At 51.3% G+C, this 27959-nt stretch overlaps 1 protein-coding gene across 4 annotated transcripts in view; it reads left to right on the forward strand.

Moving 5' to 3' along the window:
* SMOC1 (SPARC related modular calcium binding 1) overlaps positions 1-27959 on the forward strand; it is a 137711-nt gene that overhangs the window by 106025 nt on the left and 3727 nt on the right. For all 4 annotated transcript variants that reach the window (XM_053928464.2, XM_053928465.2, XM_053928466.2 and 1 more), the window contains exons 8-11: positions 12572-12764; positions 13581-13663; positions 15440-15545; positions 24327-24571. In XM_053928464.2, the coding sequence (XP_053784439.1) occupies positions 12572-12764; positions 13581-13663; positions 15440-15545; positions 24327-24571 (627 nt within the window). The remainder of the gene's footprint in view (positions 1-12571; positions 12765-13580; positions 13664-15439; positions 15546-24326; positions 24572-27959) is intronic.

A 27959-nucleotide genomic window follows, 5' to 3' on the forward strand; every position in this document is an offset into this window, starting at 1 on the left:
ATGAGGTCACATTGAGAAATGATTTCTGGGCAGGTATAGTCACCTTCTTTTGTTAGAGTGACCCAGCCAGGTTTCATTTCCCCGGGTTGGCCCCAGTTGTGTCTGTGAGGTTAGTATAAAGCACAGGGTGTGGGGGGAGATATCAAAGCTGTAGCTACTCTTGATGAAGTATCTTTACGTATAGTGGTAACCACTTTTCAGGTGATCGCCCTTGGTCCGAGGAGAAGTCAGATAACTTTAAGGATAGCTCGTGTCTGGGCAGCGGCTCTGGCATGGACCAGAACTTCTGGGTCCAGCCCCCGAGACAGTGTCCCATTAAAGTTTGCCGAAAAACTCTGGGACTCAGAGCCGACTTGGTGAGAGCTCTTCGTCTCAGCTCTCTGTCTCAGAGGCAGAGAGGCCATCCCAGTTTCTTTTATGCCCCAAACGTCCTTCTTTCACACTCAGACCCAGTGACGCCACGTTTGTTTTCTGGCCTGGGGACTGTTGACGTTGGAGAGGTTCCACTGGGCAGCTGAAGTTTTGCAACAATGTGACAGGGACGCCTGCAGGCTGATCGTGTCTCCTTTGCTGCTCCTGGAGGTTCCGTCCTTGTTTTTAAGGCTTTGTCATGTGTTCACCCTGGCCACTGTTGCCTTTTGAGTACTTGGTAGGTTCAGCGTTGACAGGTTTGCCTCATTGGACTTCTCTCTCTGATTCTTAGACCGGAGTTCTTGCCTTTAGGAAGCCCACGTACCTGGACAGCTAACACCTAGAACTCAAGGGTGGGCATCTTCCCATGCACGAGTGTCGGCCAGAGACTCCGTTCTGCTTTTATGAGAAAGTATGAACTCTTGCTGAGTTTTTTGTTTTGGGGGTTAGCTACCAAGGAATTTCTTAATATAGCTAGAATTTAAACAATATTTAAAAGTCACTTACATTTTATAGAAGAGAGTGGAGAGATTAAAGAAATGACAAAAACTAGGCTTCACCTCATTCTTCATCCGATATCCCGCTGCTTCTAATTTTACTATTCGTGGACACTTGCCTTTGGCTGTGATTTATAAAAGTCTATTCTTTCTTCTCCTTCTTCTTTTGTATGACAAAAGTCTGTTCTCTCCTCTAGGAAAATACTCTCTCTCAGGAAACATGGTCCTGTGAGCTGGAACCCTCCTGTGTAGCACAGCAGTCCCCTCAAGGCACAGAGGCCTCTTCCCCTGGTCCCTGGACCCAGGGGTTGACTCCTGCAGCCTCAGTGGCGTCATTTAACTTCTCTTTCTCCTTCTCCATCTCGTTCTTTCCTTTATCTCCATCTTTTCTAGTTAACTTCTTTCATGATCTAATCTGGGACCTCAAGAAGGCCTTAGAAGCTAGCCCTCTGGGTTAAATCGAAAGAGACCAAGTCTTTCCTTCCTGCCTCTTTGCCCAGCAAATCTGTGCGGCAGCTTGTGGTGACTATTCCCAGACACAGCCATCAGCGGGGACGCAAGTGGAAATGCATTTCTTATAAGTTCTGCCCGAAAAATGGCGCCCCCGTCTCTTCGTACGTGAGCGAGCGAGTTTGCCTAACTCCCCGCCCATGGCACAGCACGGCTGTCAGCAGCTTGCTGCCCTTATCTGCCCGCATTAAGAGCACGGCTCCTCCGGGTCTGCTTCGGGCCCCTTTGACTGCGTTTGGATCGTTTCTCCCCCAGCCGGGAAGTGCACGCCTGGAGAACCGCTGCTATGATTGGGCTTGGGGGTCACTGAGGCAACCACACCTCCTGGCTGATTCCCCTACCCCCAAACCAGCACTCTCAGCCTGCCCAGAAACCGCGGGGTGATGTAATGACCTGAGGCCTGGAAAAATAAACAGCTCTCAGGGAAACCAGAGGTAGCCGTTGTGGTAAGCAAATACCCCACAGCCACCTGGAGCCTCGCACATGACGTGATTGGAAGGAAGAATGAGTAATCCACTAACGTAGTAGCTGCGGATGGGTCTGGGCTTGTGCGCATTTACAGTATCTGTATAAAAACAGGCCCTCGATGTTCTGTAGCTGGCCTTTTGGAGGTCTGCCCATCTATCTTATGCAGGTGTTTCGGTCGGTCATGGTCCATAGAATAGAGCTGGGGACAGGTGATCATCCATATGGCTTTCTCTGTGGCCACAAAGGCCTTTCTCAAGTTTGCTCTTTGCAGAGAAGAGCCATAAACATGTTTGGAAGTCCCAGAGAGCTTAGTCCCCGGTCCATTTTTACCTTATTTTACAACTAGCTTTTCTGGCTGCCTTGGGCCTTCAACCCCACGTTGTGTACTTGGAACGCAGAGGTGCAGTGGTGTGGGCCGTGGGGGTACGAACCAGCCCCCGGAACTTGCTCAGCCAGCAAAGGTCTTGTTTTTTCTGTAGGTGAGTTTGTTTGCTTTTTAGGGTTGATAGCAAAACCACGTGTCCCTGTGTTTTTCTTTTGGCCTCTGTTGATAAAAAACGGAAATCAAAGGTCCTGCCGAGGTATTGTAATTGATTCCTTCCAATTTGCTAGAAATCAGTTCTGGTCTCTGCTTTGATCTGAGGGCCCTCATCCTATGTTTATTTGTAAAATGGCTTTGGAAGTAGACAGGGTATAGATTTCATAAACACACTCGCACATGTGGCATTAGTGTTTCGGGGGATGAAGGGTGAAGTTATGGTACTTTATTTTGACAAGTTAAAAAAAAACCTCTCTCCCATCTCCTCCCTTGGCCTGTGCCCTCTGCTTCCTTCTTGCCTGAAGTTTTATTTACTAGCTCTTGTCCTCAAAGGAGAGTTTTTCAGGTCAAGGTCAACGAGTTACTGAGAAAAACTAGAAAGAAGACAGCTTTGCCACTTCTCATTGCAAAACCACTGCGAAGCATTTCATTTTCTTTCTGGTGGAAGGGTCATCTGAGCTCACTTGACGGCATGAGTCAGTAGAGACAGAGCCTTTTCTAAAATCCGAGGGGATGTGAGTCAGGGATGCTTTGGGGGGAAAGTTCTTTTTTAAGGTGCTTGTAGGCTGTATTGAGACAATGCATCCTAGAAGAAATATCTTCGGTAGAATTTATATCTCATTTTCTTTAGTTTCTGTCTGTGGGGGAAGGAAGAGGTCGCAATGGTGCACCATGCCTGGCCTTTTGAGGTTCCTCAGAGAGGAATCCTGTAGGCAGGCTGGTTGGTTGGCCATTTTCCCTTACCCCTCCTCACCTGTAATGCTCAGCCCAGCCACAGGCTCACTGCAGATGCGCTGGGAGAAGAGCTCTCAGCCAGTGCCAGCATCAGCGTGTGGGATGGGCTGCGTTAATTTTGTCCTGCAGATGGGACCGCGGAGCCATCGCAGGCTGGGCCCCCCAGCGGGAGCATGGAGGGCAGCCCAAGGTACAAGGGAGAACCTGAAGGCCCCCAGCAGCCTTGCCCTGCAGTCAGGCCCTCCCAGATGCTTGGGGGCCCCTGCACTGTGAGGATTGCACCTGACACTGTGTAACTGGAAGACCGTGGGCCACGAGAGTGGTCTCCTCTAGCACCACTGCATCATTTTAAATAAGGAAAAGGAGCTCAGACTAATTAAGGGCCTTGTTCCGGGTCACAGGCCCGTCAACAGCAATTATGTGTCACATCCTCTACTTGGTGCTAAGGGGCCCACGGAAGAAGGACAAGGCCCACCTCAGGAAGGAGCTGACCATGGGGCACTGCTAAGGGAGGGGGCAGTCCACCCCAGTGTGGGGGAGTTATTTTACCACAGGCGTTGTTTTGAGTTGCTGGCATGGTGATCACAAAAAGTGGACTGGTTCTCAGTTATATTATTTTTCAAGTTTACCTACAGTGTGTCCCTTTGTCGCCTGCCCCTGGAACAGGCTCTTCCCACTGCCTGCCTGTGGTCAGCCCCTGCAGTCCACTTAGGGAGACTTCACAGGGATGGGTCTGGAAGTCTGGGTTTACTCCACATTTGCTGAGGACGCTGCTCCTTAGACCAGCTAATCATCTACCATTTATCAACTTACTCTGGTGCCAGGTTAAGTGCTTTACATACACTATTGCCTTTAATCCTCACAATGACCCAGTGAGGCGTGTGCTATTGTTACTCTGCTTATTCAGGTAAGAAACCAGGGGCTTAGAGAGTGAAGTAAACTGCCCAAGGTCACAGAGCTAGCAAGTGGTAGAGACTGATTCATCGGACCCCAAAGCCCCGTGGCCTGGCCACTGCGCTGTGCTGCCTTTGTTCCAACTGTTGCTGACTCAACCTTCCACGTGCAGGCTCTGGTTGGCATGTGCGGGAGCAGGGGAATAGGCACTTACTCTGGCTTTCAGCCTTGCAAGGAAGCCAGACAACCCCACCTGCCCCCATTCTGTTCCTGGAACCTCTTCCCTCTGCCTGCCCTGAGCTCCCTCTGGCATTTGGAAACAGCCTTCCCGCTGGGCTTTCGTACCACTCTCTCCTCTCCTGGGCCGGAGCTGAAGAAATCTCTTCTCTCGGCCAGTTAGTTCATCAGAAGTGTGGCCCTCCTCTAGGGAAGTGGTCTAATATTCTGTTGTTGGTTAAGATTGGGGGATGACGTTATCATTTGCACTTCATTTGGCTGCCTACTCTATGGGGAAAAGGGCTTTCAGAGTGAATGAGATGGGGGAAACTTATTCCCATGGAAGAGGTAACTGTTTTAAATGTGTGCATACTCTGTTTCTACCCTCTCCGCCCCACCACTACCTGTTACACACCTGAGCAGGATTTCAGGGGTCGACTTTGTTCTCCGTCAGCCCGTCTGCTCCTTCCCAGCCCTGGTAGGGCCTCTCCTGTGGGCCTCTCCTTTTCTAGGCCTACATCTGCCCTCTCTTCCAAAGGGAGCCCTGAGCGGTGTTTCTATGTGTTTTCTTCTCTTTGTGGGGTTCTTGGATCCCTGGATGACTCTGAAACTCAGAAACTGGGATGGCTTGGTGCTGGATGTGATGGAAAGCCTGTGGTGGAAGGGCAGAGCCAGCCCAGCAAGTGGTGCCTAGAAAAATGGTCCTCCGGGGCCACTTAGCCCCTCCTATGAAAAAGTGCAAAGTCCACAAGTAAGAAAAATAACTTCTTCACAGAGTTGGCTTGAAACCTTAAGTGCTAAAATGCTGCGTGGCTAAGTAAACAAAAAGCCCTGCTCAGTGACGTACCATAAGACTATGATCTCCAGGAGCATCTGCTCCCCCGGAGACCACATCTGTAGGACCTGGGCGGGCCCTTCAAAAACAGGAGTCAGTGCCTTCAAAGTAGTCCTACCCTCCTTCTGTGTCTGCTGTCCCTTCCTCCTCCCGACCCTCCACTCCACCCCAACAGCATGCCCACAGCAGACCCAGGGAATCCCGAAGCAGGAGCCACGTGGTTTCTTATACCTCTGGAATTTCATGTTGTGATTTAGGGAAGGTGGTTTTTAACACACGATTTGTCATTTTGGGTTATCATTCAGCATTTCATGCACTTTTGATGAGGCTAAGTGGGTGTGAGGTATTTGAAGGGGTTTTGGGGTGATTGTAGGCAAAACAATGCTAGTGTTTTTCTGAATATTCTTGGCCTGGAGGGACTATTCCTTTTGCAATGAAACATAAATAAGCTCTCCCATTTTTCAAGCGGGTAACCTTTTATTGATTTTTTTTTCCCCTAAGAAAATTCAGAACTTGATAGTCTGAGAGTTGAGTGTATTATTTCCCAGGATGAGTCAAAGGGACAGATATTCTTCTCGCAGCCTCTGTGGTCTCATCCCCACTGTTTGGCAGTTACTCAGCAGTGGGTGGTCCCATCTCTGAAGGGTCAGGCTAGTGCAGAATTCTGTGGCTGGGCATGGTCTAGCAGGATTCAAGCAATGGAGGCGGTTCTTGGACTAAATACTCTGTATAGATCCTTTACCCCCCAGAGTCCATTGTTCTTCTATGAATAAGGAGCTGGGGGCCAAGGATGGGTGTGGTGAAGGATCAGCGAGGGTGTGATAGAGTCCTGCTCTCAGGAGCTTACTGTCTAGTCAGGTCCCTGTACCAAGGGTAAGGTGGGCATAAGGGACTCAGTGCAGGGAGACTTCACTTGGGGTTAGGGCACTCAGGGGTGGAGGGAGGCTGGAATGAGGGTAGGTTAAGATCCTGTGGCCAGTTCTTTCTTCTTGCAACATTTGACAAAACTTTTCTGACCTCTCCAGAGCCAGACGTGGTGGCAGCACACACCCAGTACCAGCCCGTGTGAGAGCTGGGTCCACAAAGGCCCCTGACCTCCTCTGCATGCTCCCTGTGAGCCCTAATCTCTGTGTTTCTCAGGATCCTGGGTTAGGTCTGAGACTCAGGAGCACCCTCCTCTCTGAAAAGACTACATTGCTCATGGAGGCATCTTCCCAATACGTTTCTATGGACCGTGATTCTTCTCGGTCCTTCGGGGTATGGTTTTCTATCAGATTTGGCTTTTTTTCTCACTCTCTGTTTCCATATGGACCTTCTGCCAGTTGATTGTGTGTGTCAGCTTGGCCAGGCTGCAGCACCCAATTTGGTCAAACGTGACTCCAGGTGTGGCTGCGAATGTATTTTTTTAGATATGATCGACATTTAAAATCAGTTGACTTTAAGTAAAGCAGATGACCCTCTGTAATGTGGGTGGGCCTCAGGCAGTCAGTTCAAGAGCAAAAATGGAAATTTCCTGAAGAAGAAGGACTCCTGTCTCCAGACTCTCAAATAGAAATCCTGCCTGAGCTTCCAGATTTCAGACTTGAGCCAATTCCTTAAAATCAATCAACCAACCAATCAATCAACCTCTTTGCATGTATATGATAAATGTATGTATCTTTCACTAGTTCTGTTTCTCCAGAGAACCCTAACTGCTACTGACTTTCTCCGACAACTGCCTTCTCTCTCTATTTGTCTCTCTTTTTTAAGAAATATATAATCTGTATTATATATTTTTTCTCCACTCATCTCTTCATTGCCTCCATCACCATGAGGTTCCCCTGCTATGTCCAGAGTTCACTATGTGCCTGGCTCACCTGTACCTGTTGACTCAGGTGTGGGGTTACTCAGCACCTCAGCTTTTCTGTCTGCTCAGTCCTTCAGCAGCAACTCCTCTGGAAGGTAGCAACCAGAAAGAACGATAAGCCCAAGGACCCGAAACTAGAATCTTCTAACGTATATGTTTGTTGACCATTTTTGTTTTTAAAAAGTCAAGAAGAAACAAAGGAAGAGATGATAAAGGAGAAGGATAAACTCTGGGCTAAAATCAAAGTTGGGGATTAGCTGAGGATTAGGCCCTCCACGCTCCCCTTGGCTCCTAGTTACCACGAGTAACTGAGAGGCTTGGAGGCCTGGGCTTGCTGGAGCAGACAGTGCTTTCTCCATGCTTATCCTGTCTTGGCTGGACACATGGGAACCTGTGTCCTGGGCCTGTAGACAGGGTTTATGTTCGTGCAGTTCAGCCCAGTCTTACTCTCTGCTGTCCCCCTCCCTGCCCACTCCCACCCCACTTCAGCCCTGCTTTGCTCTCTTGCTCCATGTGATTGCTGGAACAGAGGGAGGCATGTTGTCTGGTGGCTAGGGCCAGAGGTGTTCCCATGTCTCCCACAAGATACTTTTCTGTTGTATTTCTTCCTTTATGCAGTCAGAGATTTGCGAGTGAGATTTAAACTGCCCCTTGCCAGGTGGGAGTGACTGTCACGGGTAAGGATTATAGGGGCGGGTGTGCCTGAGCATGTAGGAATGTGTGTCATGCTCCCTAGACAGCCCTGATTGTTCTCTTTCCCCTGCTGTTTACGTCTTTCGAGTGTTTACTGCTAGTCCTGGCCCATTCTCTTGGTTATCAGGCCAGACCTTCTAATCTTGTCATTCTTCCTGGAACTCTCCTGAGCAGAGATCAAATATTTTAGAACCGTATATGTTCACTTCAGGGGAGCTTCCTCTCTGACCAAATGGTCAAGAAGAGACCCTTAAAATAGATTCCTTGCCTTGAATTCTGGAAGGTGATTTCTTGGTATCTAGAAAAGCTGCCAGTCGGAAATTGTAAGATTCTTTGGGTGGGGACTCAGAAAGGTAGGAAGAAAAATGGCTCCAAGGATGGGACTGGCTTCTGGGTCCTCAGATTCAGAATGAGCTTATGTTCCGCGTGTGTGTGTGTGTGTGTGTGTGTGTGAGTGACATGCCATTGAATCTGCTCTGACTCCTGGTGACCTTATGAATGAGATGTCCTGTCTTCACAGTCCTGCTCAGCTCCTGTAGACTCATGCCTACGGCCTCTTTTGTGGAGTCAATATCTCATTTTTGTCTTCCTCTTTTCCTGCTACCTTCTATTTTTTCCAGCATTATTATCTTTTCCAACCCCCCCCTGCCATCTCATGATGTGCCCGAAGCAGGACAACTTCAGTTTTACCATTTTCCCTCTAGGGATGTTTCAGGTTTAGTTGGCTCCAGGACCCATCTGTTTATCTTTCTGGTGGTCCAGTGTATCCGTGGAGCTAAGCATATTTCTAATGAATCCATTTTTTCCCCCTATCAGCCTTCTTCTCTGTCCAACTTTCTCATCTGTGCATAGTAATCGGGAACACGAGGGTGTGGATGATCTTAGCCTCGGTCTCTAATGACATGTCTTTGCTCTTGATAGTCTTTCTGAATTCTTCCATTCATCCTTGCTATACAGTGGTTAGTGTTTGCATGACCTCTGGAGAAGCACTGCAGGAACCACTGATTGATTGCTTGACTGGCTAAAGGATCTGAGAGGGCTACAAACATACAGGGTAAACTGATGAAAAGTCGAGCAAGTCCAGATGTTTCAGTTATCTACTGCTATTTAACAAACCACTCCAACACTTAATGGCTTAAAGAAAAAATAACATGTCCTTCTTAATGTTTCTGTGGGTTGACTGGGCGGTTCCTTGATTGGTTCTACCTGAACTTACTCCTGGACTCATCCAGGAGGAGGGTCATCTGGGCTGGACTGTTCAAGATGACCTCACTCACATGCCTGATGGTTGGTACTGGCTGTGGGCTGAGCCCGTTCGGTTCTCTTGTGTGTAGCTTTTCATCCACCAGTGGGCTAAACTGGCTTCCTTAGGGGGTGGTCTTGATGTGGCTCCCAAGAAAGTGAAAGTGGAAACTTCAAGGCCTCTTAAAGCTCGGGACTGAAGGTCACACTGTCACCTCTGCCCCTTCCACTGGGCAAAACAAATCAGAGTCAACATGGAGGGGCTACACAAGGGCATGGGTACTAGGAAGTGCAATTCACTGGGACCATTTGTAACGATCTGCCACACCCACGTAAGAGAGAAATACTGGTTACAGTAGAAATCAAAGTAGTCTATCTATGGTGGTTAGACACTGTAGTTCAGGGGTAAGGAGCACAGCCCAGACCGGGACCCCAGCTCCACCACTTCCTAGTTGTATGACCTTGAGAAAATCACACAGCCAGTCTATGCTCCTGGGTCTCCTCTGCTCAGTGAGGAAGGTGATAACACCTGTCTTAGAGGCTTGTGACGAGTTGATAGCGAGTTACTACAAGTGAAGTACCAGTACCAAGCTTGGCACACAGTAAACGCTCAGATAGAGTGTTATTCATTTTACTCTTATTATTCATTTTACTCTTCTGTAATGGCAGGGGAGGTACAAATTTGGCTTTAAGTTTTCCAGTTCCGAGGCAAAGAGGAAAAAATACTCAGGTAGAAGCTTTGTAGTGTGCTTAAGCTGAGAAAATTGTTTCAGAAGAAGCTGCGCTGTGTAGAATGAACAAGTATGTGTTTTGACACACTTGATTTTGAATGCAGCAATTTGAGATTGCAAAGTAACTGACCTGGGAAAGTGTCACACTATAAAAATAAATGTATTTTTCCCTGAGAGCAAGTGATTAGAGGCAGGACTGTCTAGGGGTGAGCAAGACAGGAGGCTGGACTGGAACCCCAGCCCTCCTCTTTCCAGCCTGAGGGAACCTGGGAAAATTCATGGATCTCTCCAATGCTCATCTCCCTTGTCCACAAAACAGGCATAACCATAGTGTCCACCCTGCACAGATGAAGAGACCAGGCAAGTAGGGCCCTTGGCCTATCGCCTGGCACATGCTACTCAATGAATATTTGCTTTGACTATTATTAGTTTAAAGATGGTTTTACGGGAGATTTTTTTCTCTGCTGGAAGGCACTCTCTGTGTACTCTTCACAAACTGCTGGTGCTATTATCATAAACCTTTCCCATCTCTCTCTTAGAGGGACACCCGGACCTGTAGAAACTATATGAAGTGATAAGCAAGCAAGCAAACTAATCACAGGGCAGTGAGCCCTGCATTTGGCCTTCTCTCTAAATTCCATGCTAGCCCCCATTTTCCCAATTTAGTGAGATTTCTCGATTGTATGGCTTTCATTCTCCATCAGACTTGGTGCAACCTCTATGGAAGCTGGTTGTAAGCATCTCAGAACAGCCTTCAAGGCCTTCCAGAAATATGTTGGCAGCCCCCAAACCACGGCTCCCACCTCTTTTCAGATGGCTCCTGTCCACATTGCCGCAGTTTCAGGATCCCCAGTGGTGCGAAGTCAGGTTCATCATTCACTCTGCCCCTGGGGAAGCTCCTGCCCTGCCTCTTTGTGTCTGGTTTTCAGTGTGATTTATGGCTTTAGTATGTTGGGTGGGGGGATCTTAATTTAAAGCCTCTGTCAGAGGTTGCTGCACAAACGTGGTGCCCGTCAAAACCTGTTTTCCTTTGGTTTTGCTCCTCTGTCGCCTTTCCAGTGGCATGAAATATGAGGTAGGAAAATGAGGCTACCAGATTGGGGTTGGGGAGTTGTTGAAAAACTCTTACGTTATCCCCTGGCAGGTGCCAGGGCTCCATCCCAGCGAGGGACTCAAGTGAAACCTCTGGGTCTTCAAGCCAGGTTTCACCCATCGGTTTGTGTCTCTTCCCTAAGCTGCTTCTTGAGGCTGTCCTGTGGGGTAGCACCAGGTGGGTTCAGAATCCCTAGTCTAATGCCTGTCAGCTGTTAAAAATTTGTGTTCCTCTAGCCAAGGAGATTCTGCTTAGCTCTGCTGTGTTTGCACTACAGTGGAAAACAACAGTAGGTTTTTCACTTTGCATATTCAAAATTTTGTTTTGATAGTGAATGTGCTATGCATACCTGTCTCCCCAGACCCTCAGACATTCATTTGCCCCTCAGGAAATGTTCCCCTCCTCCTGGGGTGAGAATCACGTCCTGGCAGTTTTCCTCAGTGAGACCATCCTTTCCCAGTTTCCTGGCATCTCTCTAGGTCAGGGTCGAGCTGCTTTGCATCTCTGTGCACCACCGGTCCAGACATCTGCGCTGCTCACATGCGGAGCATTAACAGAGCCAGCATTTCAAAGGGGTTAGCTCCTTAGAGTTGAGTTTCTGTTATTTTGACCATTTGTCCTGCTGGTCAGTGAGTAGCATGAGTCTCCAGGTGGCTGATACCAAATTGCTGGCCCGAGGAATGGTATTTTTGTAACACATTCTAAGAATTTCACGGCATGCTCAAGACTATATTCCTGCCATCTTCTTGAAGAGGAAAGTTCCGGGATAATATTCATGAAAAAAGTAATAAGGTAAACAAACAAATAAATAAGTAGATTAAAAAGCAATTGTACAGGTGTATGACATGATCTCTTCTGTTGTAAAAATACAAGGAGGTGCACCCACACGCATTCGCTTGTGTATGTGCACAAGGAGAGATCTAGGGAAGGTAGCACTTAACTAACGGGGATTATGGGCTTTAAAACATTTCTTTATAACAAGGAAAGAAACCCAATGTTATTTATTTTTAATTACAAGACGAAACACAGCTTGACCACAATAACAAACAAACAAAAACAAGAAAGGGAAGTCAGACACATTGACTGGTTGACTGCGTAGGATTTTTAGGTCAGTGGCTGTGGGTGGGGGTGGGACGTGAGGTCCCCTGATCTGGCCCTGCCTGGCACAGAGCTCCACATGCTGCCTCAGCCTGGGCCTGGCTCCGGGGAAACCACGTGTGGCTGTTCAGACACGTTCACAGTTTCCCGAGGCCACTGAGTGCAGACACCTCCCTGTGGGCCTGTTTCTCTCTCCCATTGGCTGGAAGCAGTGTTATGTAATAGGATCAAGTCTGTCTATTCAGCTTACTTTGGCCAGCCTTGTTGGAAGCCGTGAAGTAGTGGGGTCGGGCCTTGTGTCTGCTCCTTTTGGGCGCTGAGTATGGCTCCCCCTGAGACTGGCGGCCCATGGCTCCTTCCTGCTGTGTCTGGGCTTGGGAGAGTGTCCACACACGGGCATTCCTGCGTCAGCTCGTCAACTGATCAGCTCCCAGGGCTTGCGGAATCAGGCTCTTGCACCCAACTCTCCCAGAGCCAGCAGACAGTGCATCAGCAGGAAGCACTCTGGAAACAGTCGGGAAATCCACCCCCTGGCACTCTGCTGCCCTCCTAGTGAGTGAGGGGCCCTGCCATCCCTGGCTAGAACCTACTGGGTGTGAATGCTGTTGAGCCCTGGCAGCAGACAGGGCCACAGCACCTCCTGTGGGCTGGTGTGGGAGACACAGCCAAGCCATCAGTTCCTTCGCACTAGGCTGGGTCTTAGCACTGAAGGCAGCGATGATGTCACAGGAGTGATAGTCACCACAGGCTGTCTTCCTTTGCAGAGAAAGTCCACTCATGTGACCAGGAGAGGCAGAGTGCCCTGGAAGAGGCCCGGCAGAATCCCCGAGAGGGCATTGTCATCCCAGAGTGCGCCCCCGGGGGGCTGTATAAGCCAGTGCAGTGCCACCAGTCCACCGGCTACTGCTGGTGCGTGCTGGTGGACACGGGGCGCCCACTGCCTGGGACCTCCACACGGTAAGTCCCCAAGCCAGTCCTGCCACTCAGGCTTATCCTGGGGCAAGAGTGCCAGCTTCCTGTTGGGCTGGTCCCTGGCACCTCCCAGCTTCACTGTCCTGGATGATGGGAGTCAAGGCATTAGGAGAACAGTGTTTCCATTCGTGGGCAGATACGGTTCTGATAGAAAGATCTGCATCCTGGATGCTGGGTAACCTTGGAAAAGTAGGTAACCTCTCTGAGCCTCAGGTCACTGATGAGAATTATCGCCTTGCCTGAGTCACCAGGTTCAATGGATCAAAAAGATCCCGTGTGCAGACATAGGTGACATTACTATGCTTCAGTGATTGCAAGGACATGTGTGGCCCTGGCTGACATGGCTCAGTTGGTTGGAGCATTGTCCTGTGGACTGAAAGGTCATGGGTTCGATTCCTGGTCAGGGCACATTCCTAGGTTGCGGGTTTGGTCCCTGGTGGGAGCTTGTATGAGAAGGCAGCTAATAACGTTTCATTCTCTCTCCCCTTTCCTTGCTCTCTAAAAGCAATGAAAAAATGTACTTGAGTGAGGGTTAAAAAAAAAAACCCCAACAATAATAAAGAAAGGACATGCTTAAACGTGTCTCAGTAGGAATGTTGATGCTGCCGTTGCCTTGCAGCTGCCGGACAGTGCGGGAGGCTTCACACCGCCAGCCCTGGGAGCCCTGGGAGCCCTGGGAGCCCTGGGAGCCCTGGGAGCCCTGGGAGCCCTGGGAGCCCTGGGCTTCATGACAACAGACACCATTGCTGGCTGCAGTGGCCGAGTCCCATCCTCACCCAGCATGTCTCCCTCTCTTCCCAGCTACGTGATGCCCAGCTGTGAGAGCGACGCCCGGGCCAAGAGTACGGAGGTAGATGACCCCTTCAAGGACAGGGAGCTGCCAGGTGGGAGATAACGCTGCCCCTCACGGCACCTCACCTCTTCTGTTCCTCACCCCTGCTCACACAAAGCTGCCTTCCTCAGGGTTTCTTTCCCCATCTGTGAGATGGAGCAAGAACCTGGATGGGGCTTACGAGGAGCGTGGAGCTGGAGCTGTGGGCTCTGCATCCAGCCTGGGCATTATCCCTAATGAGTCCTGTGCCCTTAAGCACATTCTTCCTCCTCCCCCTTAGCTTCTTATCTTTAAAACATAGTCATTGCAATTCTGCAATTCTTTCCCTATCCTGTGGCGATTGGGACAATGTTCTGGGCACTGTGAACCCTTTTTCCCAGGGCTGCAAAAAAAGAGAGAGCTTACAGGGCAGGGCTGTCCTGGGGCGTGGGCAGTGTCTGTCACCTGCCCTGCCCAGTGCTTTAGCAATGATCCCTGGTAGCCCAGGAATGTCACTGGGCTATGACATAAGACACACAGGTAGGTGGCCCAGGACCTCTATGCAGGGTTACCATTATTTATAATGTTCTCTTACTAATGACTTACCAGAAGATTAGCAAATATTGGTGGCTTGAAACACTCTAGTTTTAATCAGCGCACACTCAGACCAGGGCATGTGGGAGCTGGGCCCACTTTCCCATCCCACATCAGGACTCCCAAGTGAGAGCTGAACACAGAGGATGCTGAGAGTCGGTGGTTTCCTAGTCAGGTGTGAGAAATCACCGTTCCAACAATGGAGTCTGGAGGCCAGGGGGCCTCCTTCTAGCCATCTCCCTGGTGGGTGTGAACACGGGGTTCTGCTGTGTGCCGGGCATGATCAAATTGACATGAGGCTCACGTAGTGGAGGAGACCGAGACTATACACATAAAGGAAGGCAAACATATGTGAATAGTGGTGACGGGAACTCTGACAGGAAAGAGCAAGGTGCTGTGAGAAGGGCAGGGAGAGCCAGCTTCAGAGTCCGAGCTTCTCCGAGAAGGCCAAGTGTCTGACCAGAGACCTGGGGGTTTGCAGAGAGGAGAGAATGGAAGAGTCACTGCAGAGGAGGGCTGTGCAGGGACTGTTGCGGGCCCGCGGGGGCTGGCAGTCATGAGTTTACAGGGACACCCATCCATCCAGTTGTGTGGTGGTGGATGCACCAGCCCTACTGAGCTGCATGGGTGTCGACTTGGAAAGGGCGTGTCTGTGAGAAGGTTCCTCGTGCTTTGGGTCCGGCTGGAATAGTATAGTGGAGGAAAGAAGAACAAAGGATTTGAGAGCACGTATAAGGGAGATTGATCATTATTATCTAAGTTGAATGAGAAGTGAAAAAAAGGAGGAGGATCTTGGCTAGATAAACTGGTAGGTCTGCTGGAATCAACTTTGACCAAAGGGGGTTCTCTCGGTCCTTCGTGCCCCTTCAGCACCCGGTCCTTCCCTGTGGAGACCACTGGGTCAGCTATGCCAGCACTAGCTTGAGTTCCCCAGTGGACTGTGGACTTCATGAGGATAAGGACCCTGTAAGCCTGTGTTATATCCCTAACATTCAGCATAGCGCCTGAGTTGACACACAGCAAAAACTGGTGGAATGAAAAGAAATTGAAAGCATTATTATCCCTCTGGTCTGATGGTCCTATGTGGGCAGCAGGCGGAGGAACTGTGGTTTATGAGAGTCATCTCAGCAGTAAATGATTCCCAAAGTGGATTGGCTGGACAAGAAAGACCTGGATAGGTTTGGTGGTTGCTGAGGAAACTTTTCACTGGATTATTTACCTGGCATTGACCTTCAAATCTCACCTTATTTTTCAGGCTGTCCAGAAGGGAAGAAAATGGAATTTATCACCAGCCTCCTGGATGCCCTCACCACCGACATGGTGCAGGCCATTAACTCAGCAGCGCCCACTGGAGGTGGGAGGTGAGAATGTGAGCAGGACTTGGGCCCAGTAGGGAGTGTGTGGCCCCTGACTTTTCAGATGCTGTGGAGGCTGGGGCAGGGGGTTGGGGACGGGTTGGGCAGGGCCAAGGCTGGAAGCCAGTCCTTCTCCTGAGACCGCTTTGTCCCACCTTCCACTAAGAACCCCCCTCCCCTCTCCCCTCCCTTTTCTTTGTTGCTTGACTCTAGCTTATAGTTACCAGATTACAGGCAAGTCCAGGGATGTCTAGAGACTTCTGCACTTTGGTCTCAGAGGTAGATACGTAGGAGTGATAGTCTTCAGTGGCAGGAAGCGGGATGGCATATGATGGAAACAGGGAGGGCAGGGAGGGAGTAAACCGCACTGGGAAGTGCTCCTCTCTTCTGCGGAGGGAGAAATGAGCCTTTTTGGCTTCCAGAGGATTCCAAGGGGCTCTGGGCAGTGGGATTGGACACTCCCATAGCAAAAAACAACTTAGTTCGGGAGCTGATATGCTGGCCGAGGCAGTCCTGACATGAAGCTGCAATGCGAGTGCTCCCCGGTGACTGGCATCTGCGGAGCTCACTACTTTGGGCCCATTAGGTCAGTTGGTTGGAGCAGGCGCACACATTCATCCATTTGCTCAGCACCTATTGAACACGCGTGGTGTGCAAAGCACTGGGCTAAGGACTGGGGATCCATGCATATGAAGCATGTCCCTGCCTTCAAAGAGCGCAGCCATACTAGGCTCTAGACAGATACTGACAGGCTGTGTGGTAGGTGCTAGAACAGAACAGGGAAGGCTTTGCTAACTCAGTCTGGAGGAGTCAGGGAAGGCTTCCTCGAGGCGGTGATAGATGAGCTGAGTTTGGAAGGATAGGTAGGACTTAGCCAGAAAAAGAGGGAAAGCCATTCCAGGAAGAAGAAAAGACCTCTGTGACTCCAAGAAAGTGCCTGTCTGTGTTCAGTACAGCTGGGTGGGGTGGGTGGGGTAAGAGGGAAGAGCAGGCGATGAGAGTGGTAGCAGAGGAGGCAGAAGAGGCAGGCAGGAGCCAGGTCTGTAAAGGCCCGTGAGGTGTGCTTCCCATCATGGAGGCACAGCGGAGGGGGAGGGGCCGGTACTTGGGGGCCTACAGAGTGCAGCGGAGAAGTACCATGTGCTTGGCAGGGATGGGCAGCCTGCCTCTGAGCCTATGCGGCTCACCAAGAAGGGGGGCTAGTCCCCACACACCTGCCCAGAGGCAGAGCTGTCATCAACAAGGCAAGGAGTGCCACCATGATGATAGGCCCAGGCCTCCGGGCCGGAGAAGGGCCCGAGTGCAGCGACGTCAGTGATGCCAACAGAGCCGCAGGTGTGTGCCTCGGCCGGGGAACGAGGATGCAGACACAGCTGTCCGTGGTCCAGAGGAGGAGGACAAAGGCAGCCGTCCTGAACACCCAGTCTTCTGTCACATCAAGCCCAGTGGGTGCCTCGTGGGTTCTGCTCTTGGAAACTGCTAATCTGGGTGCTTGCTCTCAGCAGGCCTCCAGACCTGCGAACTCCAGGGCTGGTTTCTGGCCCTGGCTCTGATTTTTCACCCCCCGTGGGTGGCCAGGCCTCCCCCAGCAGAGCACAGCACAGTCAGAGAAGAGGGAGACAGGGAACGACAGGTTGGCTGATGCGGGCAGCCCAGGGTGCTCAGTGACAGGGTGTCTCAGATAAAGAGCGCGGTGTCCAGATCTCCAAGAAGACAGGAAGGGGGTGATTCTTGAAAAGGTATATTCAGTATTATATACCTTTATGCTATTTTATGCTTAGAATACGAAAAATGCCTGTAATGTCATGCAAAAATGGGTATGAGATATTGATGTTTATTAGAAGAGAGGGGGAAAGGAAGGGGCATGGGTTTAAAACTCCCACATCTGCGTGCTCCCTCCCCAAACCCTGTGAGGGCTGCTGGCTCTGGTCAGCCACTCAGGGAGCTGCTTGGCGCTTGAACTTCAGTGCTAAGGAGACAAGTTTTAAGCTTCATCCCATTGGTTTCCTTGGGAGCCCGGACCCTGAGACCACGTGGTCTTGGTCCAGGCAGGCTGAGGGTGCTAGGAAAGGACCAAGCCTGTGGGTCCTGGGCCAACAGCTAGGGCTGGAGGGGGCTAGAGCACAGGTGGACCCCGTTGCCAGGGACAGTTATGAGTGATGTTTTACCCTCCAGTTGTGGGCTAAAGGGATGTTTAAAGAAAATAAAAACTAAGATGTTTATAAACACTTTTAATAGGAAAAGGATAACTTTCTTTCAAAAATCCCGTCTTTTAGGTGTCATACAGAGTTGGGAGAAGTTTTTAGAAATATGTTTTCCTAACATGTTTTTAAATGTTCTCATATAGCTTGACCGTGTTTGGTTTTGATGAGAATGAAAGCTTTGACCTGCATTTGGTAATTGTGTTACCTAGAGGCTGGACTTGTAATCAAATGACAGACAAGAGGAACCCAGAAATAGCTGAGAAATGAGGAAGGGGTTGGGCTAAGGGGAAAGAGAAAGAAGCGGTTAAACCAGGAGGCAGCTGGCCAGGGTGGCCAGGTTTACTGGGTGTGCCCTCCCAGATCGTCCCCTTACATTCAGAGGGAGCCCTAACTTGACCTGAACTTGCCCTGCAAGATGGTTTTGCTGGGCTCCTCCCATCCTCCTCTCGTTCCCACCCTTACACTGCAGCCACTGGCCCCCCTCATTTCCTCAAGGCCAAGCTCATGCCCGCCCCAGGGCCCCCAGGTCCACTCTCCATCAGCCTGGAGCTATAGGAGGACCCTGGTGACAAAGAATGCCATGATTTCTCCATGTTCCTGTGCTTGGCCCCTACTTGTGCATTTAAATGTCACCTTCTCAGACACCACCCAATCTAAAGGAGCTGCCTGGTCCACCCTCCATCACAACCCCTCCTTTTTTAAGTCTCAACCTAATACTTACTAGCATCTGATATTTTGCTGTATTATTTATTTATTGTCTGTGGCACCCCGCCCAATGAAAATTTCAGTTCTGTGAGAGGAGCATTCTCTGCCTTCTTCCCTGCTGTATTCCCAGAATTCAGAAGAGTGCCTGGCTCATAGCAGGTGCTCAATGGATATTTGTTAAATGAATAAACAGCTCGAAGGATAGGTGGATGGGTGGAAGGATCACTGTCTGATACAGAGAAATATGTCTTGATAAGCCCTCTTTATCTCGGCATAGATGATAGCATCAAGGAGACCCCATCCGGTCCCTCCTGCATCCTCTCAGGGTCCGGCAGTTAAAGCTGGACATCAGTGAAGGACAGTGGGAAAGTCCTACTCAGGGACAGCGGGAAGAAGGGCCAGGAGGGATGTTTGGGCAGTGCAGAAAAAATTGTCTTCCCTTCCAACCCACCACCTGGGAGGCATGGAGATTTAGTCTTGCACCAACTCTTACGTCTCTAGTCTCCCCTTACGTAAGCTCTGTGCTGGGTTCTGGGAACACTCAGGAACAAGGGCGTACTTCCTGGTCTGGAGGAGCTCCTGAAAGAAGAGATAGCTAATCACAAGATTTCACCATAAAGTCATTATCATAATAGAGGCAGATAAAGTGTCTCAGACCCTCGGGAGAGGGAGGACATGGGAGAGAAATCTTTACACAGGAGGTGACATTTGAGCTACCTGTTCACTTACGAATAGGAAAATGCCCCAACCTAGATGGACCAGGGGTAATTGCATCCCAGCAGAGAGGGCCCAGGGCTAGCGAGGTATGAACAAGGTAGGGCCTGTGGAAGGAATTGCAAGAAGTATGGTTTACATTTGGGAGGCAGGCTGTGGACAGGCAGGAGATGAGGCTGGAGAGTTGGGCAGAACCCAGATCACACTGGGCCTTGTGATTCATGCCACAGAGGGCAGCAAGGGGCCACATGATTTGATGGACAGGAAGGAAGCCAATTGGGGCAGGAAGGCTACAGCAATTGTCAGAGTGAAAGGTAAGGATGGGCGGACTAAAGCTAGGGGGCAAGGGATGATGTCCTGAAGCTTTAGTAATGAAATCAGTAGGATTCAAAGGCTTTCCAGAGGCAGGGGGAAGAAGAGAGGGAGATATCTACCTCCTCCTCTGGCCTGCTAGCCTAATTTAGGGGGTAAAGCAGTGCCAGCCAAATCTAAAAGTAGACAAAGTAGAATGAGGTGTCCACGGAAACATCTGTGGCTGGTACATGGGAGGGGGTGGCCTGCTATCATTTCATAGCAGCTGCTCGCAGGGGAGGCTTGTTGCATTATCCTGTTGGTTCTTCCCACCGGGGCTCCCTGAGGCAGAGCTCTCCCTAAGATCAGTCCACTCGTGGCACCCCATTAGCATTTATCATTTCCAAAGGAAGGGTTCTGACACCCAAACCGGAGGAATCTGCTTGATCAGGGGAACCCACTCCTGGAGAAAGACAATTGTGAGGAGAGGCGGGATGGGCCACGTGAACCTCCTGGCCCTTCAAGTGCAACCCCCCCGCCCCTCCAGGAAGGGACAGCTTTATTGTGGCTTCCTCCTTCCTCCCCAATGTGGCTACTTATTGATGGCATTGCAAGGAAGAGGCTGGAATGTGGCTGACTTGGCATTTCCCAGCCCCTTTCCCCTGCACAGCTGGCAGGGCTGGACCTGACTCCAGATGCAGCTCAGTTGGTCTGCTTGGTTTGGCTACTGCCTCCAGGCTGGCCCACCTCACCTTCTTTAAAACTGCTTAGGACAGCAGAACTGGGCCCAAGATCTTGGCCGAAGCAAGTTTCCTTGTGGTAAATGGGGCTGGCTCTCCAGCTGGGCATTGCAGCCAAGGCCTGGCGAGGCTCAGGCCGCAGAAGCAAAACTGAAAGCACTGCAGAAGGGTGGCACCTGCCACCTTTCAATTTCGAAGAAGGCTCACAGAGGCCAGTCCAGGGGGTCCCTGGCTCTAGCAGGTTTCCTAATCCCGAGAGGAGGGACAGCTGCTTCACCAGCCCGGAGGCATGGCATTTTCCTGTGCCTTTCCCGCCCCATCCAAGGGAATATGGAGGCTCTACATGCCCACTGGGCCCTTTCAGTGGAAGTGAAACTTTACTTGTAGGGAGGCTGCAGCATGGAGCAACAATCGATGTTAAGGGGTCTTCAGGAACCATTGCGCCCTCTAATGTCGGGTCCGCAGCCCTTGCCTAACCGGCTTTGAATTCCGGCAGACCTGATTTCCAGTGGGTGTTACATGTGCACCTGTGAGAGAGAGGTTCGTCCTTTGATGCCAGTATAAGCCTAGAGCTGGGGGGCGGGGTGCAAATTGCCAAAGTTTGTAAAGGATCCTTCTAGAAAACTACACGAGCGGGAGATACCAGTAGAGTATAGCTCTGGGTTGGGGTAGGTTTGGGGAGTCTGACTGTGATGGAAAGGGCCCCAGTCAAGACTGCCCGAGAGATTCTTGGAAACCCTGGGGAGGCCCTCCTGCCCCACCTCATCCACACTCCCTGGGGAAAGCCTTAGCTTCTCCTTAGTAAACAGAGGCCTCATGTGTCTTCTTTCACACGTGCCCACTGTTGTTTTGGCCAAACCAGGACTCCCAGCGGATCTCAGTGTTAACTAGATCTGGTATGAAGCTTCGCAGGTTTGGGACTTAAGGGAGTTACGAAACCCAAAGCCTGATTTACAGTTTTAAACCAGACGCCTTGTGTTATGTTTTGTTGGAAATATGTAAACTACCCCCAAATCCTTCCATGTTACTGTCTTTTGTCTCACCCTGTCTTCTTCTGGAAGGTTGATACTTAAACATTCTTCCAGGTCATGGCAAGCATCTCCTTCCCACAGAATCAAGGATTCTTTAGCTGAGTCTATGACCTTGGATGAGGTTTAGGGAGTCTGTTAAACCCCTAAAATCTGCAGAGTGCTATGTGTGTGTGTGTTTTTCTAGTGAGAGAGACTATAGCTTATTTAGGTCCTCAGAAGGGTCAAGATCTCCCAGAGCTAAGAAATGCTTGCTCTAAATGCATGTGGAGCGTGGCCGGGACAAAGTGTTGGGTTCCAAAGTCGGGCCTTAGCACTGCCAGCCTCACATGTACAGCTGGACTCTGTTTTTGTGAGTTTCTGGAGGTAAAAGAAGTTCAGAGCCGAGAGCCCTATTCTAGCTGGGGAGGAGGGATGATAGCGGCAGGACCCTCAGGCTCTACAGGGCAGGCTGTGAGCTGTGTCAATGTCAGAGAGGGAAAGAGGCATTTCTGGGAGGGGCCTCAGGGGGCCTCTTCTGGCCAACTGTCCTTGGAGCCTCCAGGAGCTGGGTCAGGAGGCGAATGAGGGGAAGCCAGCAGTTGTAAGTCATGGCAGCTCTGGGCTTGAGGTTCTGCTGGGAGTGAGGAGGGCAGGGGCATGGTTCTCTGGACAAGGGAGATAAGGCAGATGTGGAGAGGCAGTAGAAAGGGAGGGAAAAGGGAAGAGGGGCCAAAGGACAATAACTCTTGTCATGGATGGAAACACCTAGGGGTTGTAAAGCGAGGAGAAGAGAAGCTTCTTGCTGCAAACCTCCCCAAAACTAGGTGCTGGGGGCCTCATCAGTGGAGGTGCTGAGAGCTGGGCAGGCGGGAGCCCCAGGAACACGTGTTGGAGGCAGCGCGCCTCTCCTGGCAGGTCGTCCAGGCAGGGTGACCTCATTCCTTCCCGTCTCAGTGACTGAGGCTTTATTATTCCAGCCTCTAGGTAGACATTACGCTATGCTGAGCCTAAAGGTTAGCTGCCTTTGCCTGGGATGCTCATGGTCCCCTGGCCAGAGGGGCCGCCCCTGCTATGCCAGCTGCCTTTAGAGAGCCTCTGGTGGGAATAACTGGAACACATCTCCTGGGGGCCCCCCACAGCTGGGCTCCTCTCCTAGATTTAGGGGAGGACAGAAGTAGGCAGAGGGAGCCAGCCACCCTCCCTCCTGCACTATGAGCGTCCTCATAGAGAATTTTCCGCTGCCCACCTGGTATTCCCTGCAGGGGCTGGCTTGAAAAATGAATGTGGTGGGTAAAACAGAGGAAGTTTAAAGACACCCAAATACCATATACTGGCAGAGACAAAAATCTGAGCTCTGCATTAAATATCCCCATGCCTTCTACAAAGACCTCCTGAGCCTGGCTTCCCTGACAGACGAAGCTGATTGCCAGTGAGCCCGAGGAAGCCCATTTGGGGCTTCCACCTTCCCCAGGTCCTCCCATCGCATTAAACCCAGGGCGATGGGGTCCTGCTGGAAGATCCAGTAATTGAGCTTTCTTGGAATCTGCCCAGGGTTCCCGGGGGGCCTGCCCAAGACTGCAATCCACTTAATGAGGACTGGGTGTTTAGCAGGCTTTTTTTTCTATATATATAGTGAAACTTCTTTTTCTCTAAATGTTGAGGTCACTTGGGTGTATGAAGAGGAGGGAATTTAGTGGCTTGTTCATAGCGGAGGGATAGAGATGGTCCCTTACATTCTGGGAAACTCAGCAAACCCCAGAGAAGAACCCCGAGGCATTAGCAACTGTCTTGAATACTTTTCTTGTTGAGTACAGCTACCGAATGTGCCGGCAGGCCCGGAAGCCCTGAGCTAGGATCCCTTTGGGACATGGAGCCCCTCTGTCCTCTTTATGTCGCATGGAGGGGACACTGTCTGTCCCAGTGTCCTGTAGACTAAGTATCTGGATGCATGGAACTCCCAAGCTCAGTCTTACACCCCCCAGCAAGGGAAAGCTGCTGGGAACTTGAACACAAGGGCCCGGACCCCTTTCAGTCAGGGCCAGTTCCGGGGCACAGGAGTCATGGGACTCCTTTGGCTTTGTCCTTCTGGTCAGAGTCCTCAGTCTCCCCTCTGTAATAGACTCATCATTGGCTTTAAAAGTTTTAAGTGTCAGCTGGCACCCTGAATCCTTTTGGGGAAAAGGTGAGGCATCATTAAACAAAGTGGTGGGTAAGCCGTGTGCACAGTCACACACGCAGACACTGACGCTGTGTGCTCACCGTGTGTTTGTGGACCATTGGGCATGCTCATTATGGTGCGTCCAGACCCCAGGAAGCTTTCTTGGCTGCTCTAGTCTGGCGCTTTCCAGAAGAATCCCCTGGGGGTTCTAATAAACACGTGGCGTCCTGGGTCCACCCCAGCCCTCCTGACTTAAAACCTCTCTGTGGAGAGACTCGCCTCCAGCAGCTCTGGGACTTACTGGTTTGAGACCCCCCTCTGTGTGCAATCTGACTGCCTTCTCCCAATTCCTGCTGTACCCGGCGGCGACGGACCACGAGAACACCACACTTCACACTGGTTTCATGCTTTTCGTTCTGTATCGTGAGACAGTGAGCAGCTTGGGGCCAGGGGCTACGTCTCTCCCTTCAGACGCCCTCCCAGGGCCTGTCCTAGTTCTGGGTTGCAGTGCACACTCAGAGCACACTTTCCCATAGTCACGTTCATTTGCACATGCACGTTCATGTGTGAAGAAGAGCTTGTCTGTCAGGGAACACTAGGCCAGGAGGAGGACAATTTAGACCCAATCTGTGGTTTTCTGAGGTGAGTTAAATCCAGCCAATACGTGTTGAACGCCCATCTTGTACAAGGACATTCCTGGCTGTGGTAGAAGGTGAGGCAAAGTCCTGTCATAAGAGGTACCCAGTGAACTTGCATCATCTAGGCTTGAGACGCAGGTTGGAGAGGAGAGCTTGATTATGCCACGCTGAGTGGGTCTGGGAGGCCTTTGGCTGGAGGAGCCATTTCTACCTGGCTGCCCATCCGAGGGCCCTGGCACCTGACTGGGGGAGAGAGTCATGGGGCGAAGGGTTCCTGCAGCATCCTGAGCCGTGTTCTCTGGGCGGGGGTGTCTGCCTGTGGCCCAGGTTCTCAGAGCCGGACCCCAGCCACACCCTGGAGGAGCGAGTGGTGCACTGGTACTTCAGCCAGCTGGACAGCAACAGCAGCAACGACATTAACAAGCGGGAGATGAAGCCCTTCAAGCGCTACGTGAAGAAGAAAGCCAAGCCCAAGAAATGCGCCCGGCGGTTCACCGACTACTGTGACCTGAACAAGGACAAGGTCATCTCGCTGCCCGAGCTGAAGGGCTGCCTGGGTGTGAGCAAAGAAGGTGAGTGCTTGCCTTGGTGATTCTGACCTTCCAGTACTGGTCCCACCAGGCTGAGGGACCAAGGGCCCCCCAGTAGATGGAATCCCGGGTACTCCTTTGTTTGGCTGTTTCCTGGGAGTATGTTATATTTGGTGCCAGATACCTGTACACTGGAGGAACTAAAGTGTTTGCGTGCATTGTGATAAGTGCCACGAGAGTGTATTAGGATAGGCCAGAGGAAGACCCACCCGTGTAAGGGCTCAGCGCAGTGGAAATTGGTCTGCCTTGCCCACATAATAGTTCAGCCTGATTCCAGGTCATGGTGCGTGTGTGTGTGAGTGTGTGTGGCATGCAGGGAGAAGAAGGAGTGCGGACTGCTCTATACAGTCACTCTGAGACCCAGGCTGAGAAAGACTCTGCCATCTTTATCATGTGGCTTCCAAGGTCACCGTGGGGGCCACCTGCATCCCCAATCACCTTGCAGTGAAGCATGGAGCAGTGTGTGTAGGGGGGCTCATGGGCCAGCCTGAAAGTGACACACATTACATCTCATATTTCACCGGCCAGAACTCAGTCACTGGTCCACACCCAACAGTAAGGACGGCTGGGAGCCCAGGAGGAGGAGGAGAGGATGGATTCTGGCCAACATCTAATTATCTCTGCCACAGGCAAACAAGTACCAGAGTCTTGTAGGGACATATGTAAGGGCGCCTACATCAGCGTGGGGACAGATGGCCTTGGAGAACTTCTTGAAGTGACCGATGTGTAAACCAGGGGTCAGCAATCCCTGGCCGTGAGCCCAGTCTAGTCCACGGCCTGTTTTTGTGTGGTCTGTGAGCAAGGATGACTTTTGTATTTTTAAAGGGATGTAATTTTTTCAAAAGATGAAGAAAAACCAGAGACAGTCCATGGCCCACAAAGCCTAAACTATTTGCTATCAAGTCCTTCCAGGTAAGTGTGCCAACCCCAGTGTAACCCAGCTCGAGGAAGGAGTAGGCACTGGCAGGAGACAGGTCAGAGGAGGGAGACGAGAAGTGGCAATGCCGCGGTGAGGACACAGAGTTGAGAGGAGCTGAAAGATGTGTGTGGCTGAGGTGCACCGAGGGTGGCCGGGGAGGGGAGGTGCAGGAAGCAAGCAAGGAAAGTTTCGACTTTGTAAGGTTAGTGGGAAGCTGCTGAACGGGCTCAGTCTGAGAAATTAGAGATCAGTTTTGCTTAAAAAAGTTATTCTGGCCGCAGTGTGGGAAACCGAATGGAGGTGAGCAAGGGCATGGCGCCCAACAGGAGACTGCAGGCAGGAGGCGAGGGCGGCCTGCGTCAGGAAGGACACACGGGGATGCAGAGGAGTGGGGGGACTTGAGAGGGGCAGGACTTGGTGACTGGGCGGAGCTGGGGATGGAGGCTGTTTGGGCAACAGGATGGGGGTCCCTTCGCTGAGATGGGCAGCATGGAGGAGGAGTGGAGTGGGTGTGTTGCGGGGGGATAACGAGTATGGTGGAGACATGTCAGGAGGGACGCACTCCAAGGGTGAGTGGGTCTGTAGAGCTGGCGGAGGATCTGGGCTGAAGATGCTGGTTTGGGTGATGCTGACTCACTTCAAGTGGAAGCTTTGGGAGAGCTGAGGTTGCCTAGGAGGAGACCTCAGGGCTTCCCCTAGTTCTGACCCTCAGCGGACAGTGGGAGCCCAGGAGGCAACATGGCAGCAGCTGGGTTACCACAGGCACCCAGTCTCAGGAGCTGCCCCTATCTCTGGGTTTCAGCCCCAGTTCTGGGGTGAGTGACCTCATCATTCTGGGCACTCCCATCTGATGAGGAAGCCACTCTGTGTCCCCACAGTCCTTTGAGTCCCCAAGACACAGTGAAATGTCATGGTTCAGACCCTGCCTCTACCACAGACTAGCTCCTTCACCATCCACGCACTACTCAACCACGTGGGATTCAGTTTCTTCATCTGTAAAATGGGAGTAACCATAGCATCTACCCCATAGGGCCGTTGTGCCGGTCCAGTGAGACCGTGAGTGGCGGCATTTACCATAGTGCCTGAGACGTTGGAAAAACTCAGTAGAATTTCAATAGTACTCTTCTCCCTTCTAAGAGTATTACCTCTGTCAGCAGCATTCATCATACTGCACTGCACGTGGCTTTTCTGTTTCCCCCTTGAAGCCACAGACTGTGCCTTTCGATCGCTACCCTCTAGCCCAGTGCTCGGCACCTAGCGACCGTCCACCAGAACCTTGTCAGATGGGTGAATGACTGGGTGGGGGGCTGCCCCTTGCGGAGACTGGGCACTTCAACACACTGGGAACCTGCACTCATTTCAGAGCTCAGGCAGAGGCTGACGTTGGGGAGGGACCACCCAGTGTGACTGTAGACCCCAGGCTGAGCAGGGGTGGACTCCCAGAGGTCTGGAGCAACTCTGCCCTCCGTCTCCTGACCATGCTGGTGGCTCTAGTCCCCCAAGCACACAGGTTTAGGGGGGCACAGTGCGGTGACCTCAGGTCTACGGAGCTCAGGGAGGCTTCCTACTTTGCCCTGAAGCCTCCCTGGGCACCAGGTGCCTGCCAATCCCTGCTGATGCCCAGGGCCTGAAGCCCTCCAGCGTTGCCTCTATTTCTGCAATCTTTGACAAGTTATCTGAACTCTGAGCCTCAGTTTCCTCATGTGCAAAATGGGGATGATGTTATCTACCTCATAGATTTGGTAAGAAGATTTAACAAGATGGTGCATGTGAAGAACTTAGCCTAGCACCTGGTTCGTGGTGAAGGTACAAAAGCAAATTAGTAGCAATGGAGGATCACACCCAGGGGCTGGAAGCAGCTTCCCTCAGTCCCTCTGCTCTGGGGAGCCGCACAAAGCCACCTGGGTAGATGATTGGAAGGAAAGGAGCCCATGCCTTGGTCATCCGGTGTCATGGGGTGCCCTCTGGTGGGCTGAGAGGGGCTTGCATGCCAGATGTGGCAGGGAGGCGGTGGGGGAAGGAGAGATGCAGTGCTGAGGGTGAATATAGCTTTGGGTCTGCGAGACTGAATTTTTTAGAAGTGACTCCTGAACATGGGTACTTTTAGCAACCAGACTCCTCACTGGGAGGTGAATTCTCTGTAGCATAAAAAGGCCAGACACTCTGAGAGCCGGGCCACTTTCTTAACTGGTCCTTTATCATGATTACTGTCACCATCCTGTGAGGCAGGGTGGAGACAGGTTTCTCCATTTTTGAAAAGTGGCACCTTCCCCCTTGGATTGCCCAGGATGCCTCCTGCTCTGGGTCCAGGCCTGTTCTCCCGGCTGTCCTCCGTGGTGGCTAAGGCATGGTTCTGGAAGCGGAGAGCCACCTCGAGTTTGCTTCACCACACAAAAGCTGTGCCAACTCCAAGCCTCATTTCGTCACCCTAGTATGGGGGCAATTGGATTC

This window comes from Desmodus rotundus, chromosome 7 (assembly GCF_022682495.2).
Source record: "Desmodus rotundus isolate HL8 chromosome 7, HLdesRot8A.1, whole genome shotgun sequence".
NCBI classification, from domain to species: Eukaryota; Metazoa; Chordata; class Mammalia; order Chiroptera; family Phyllostomidae; genus Desmodus; species Desmodus rotundus.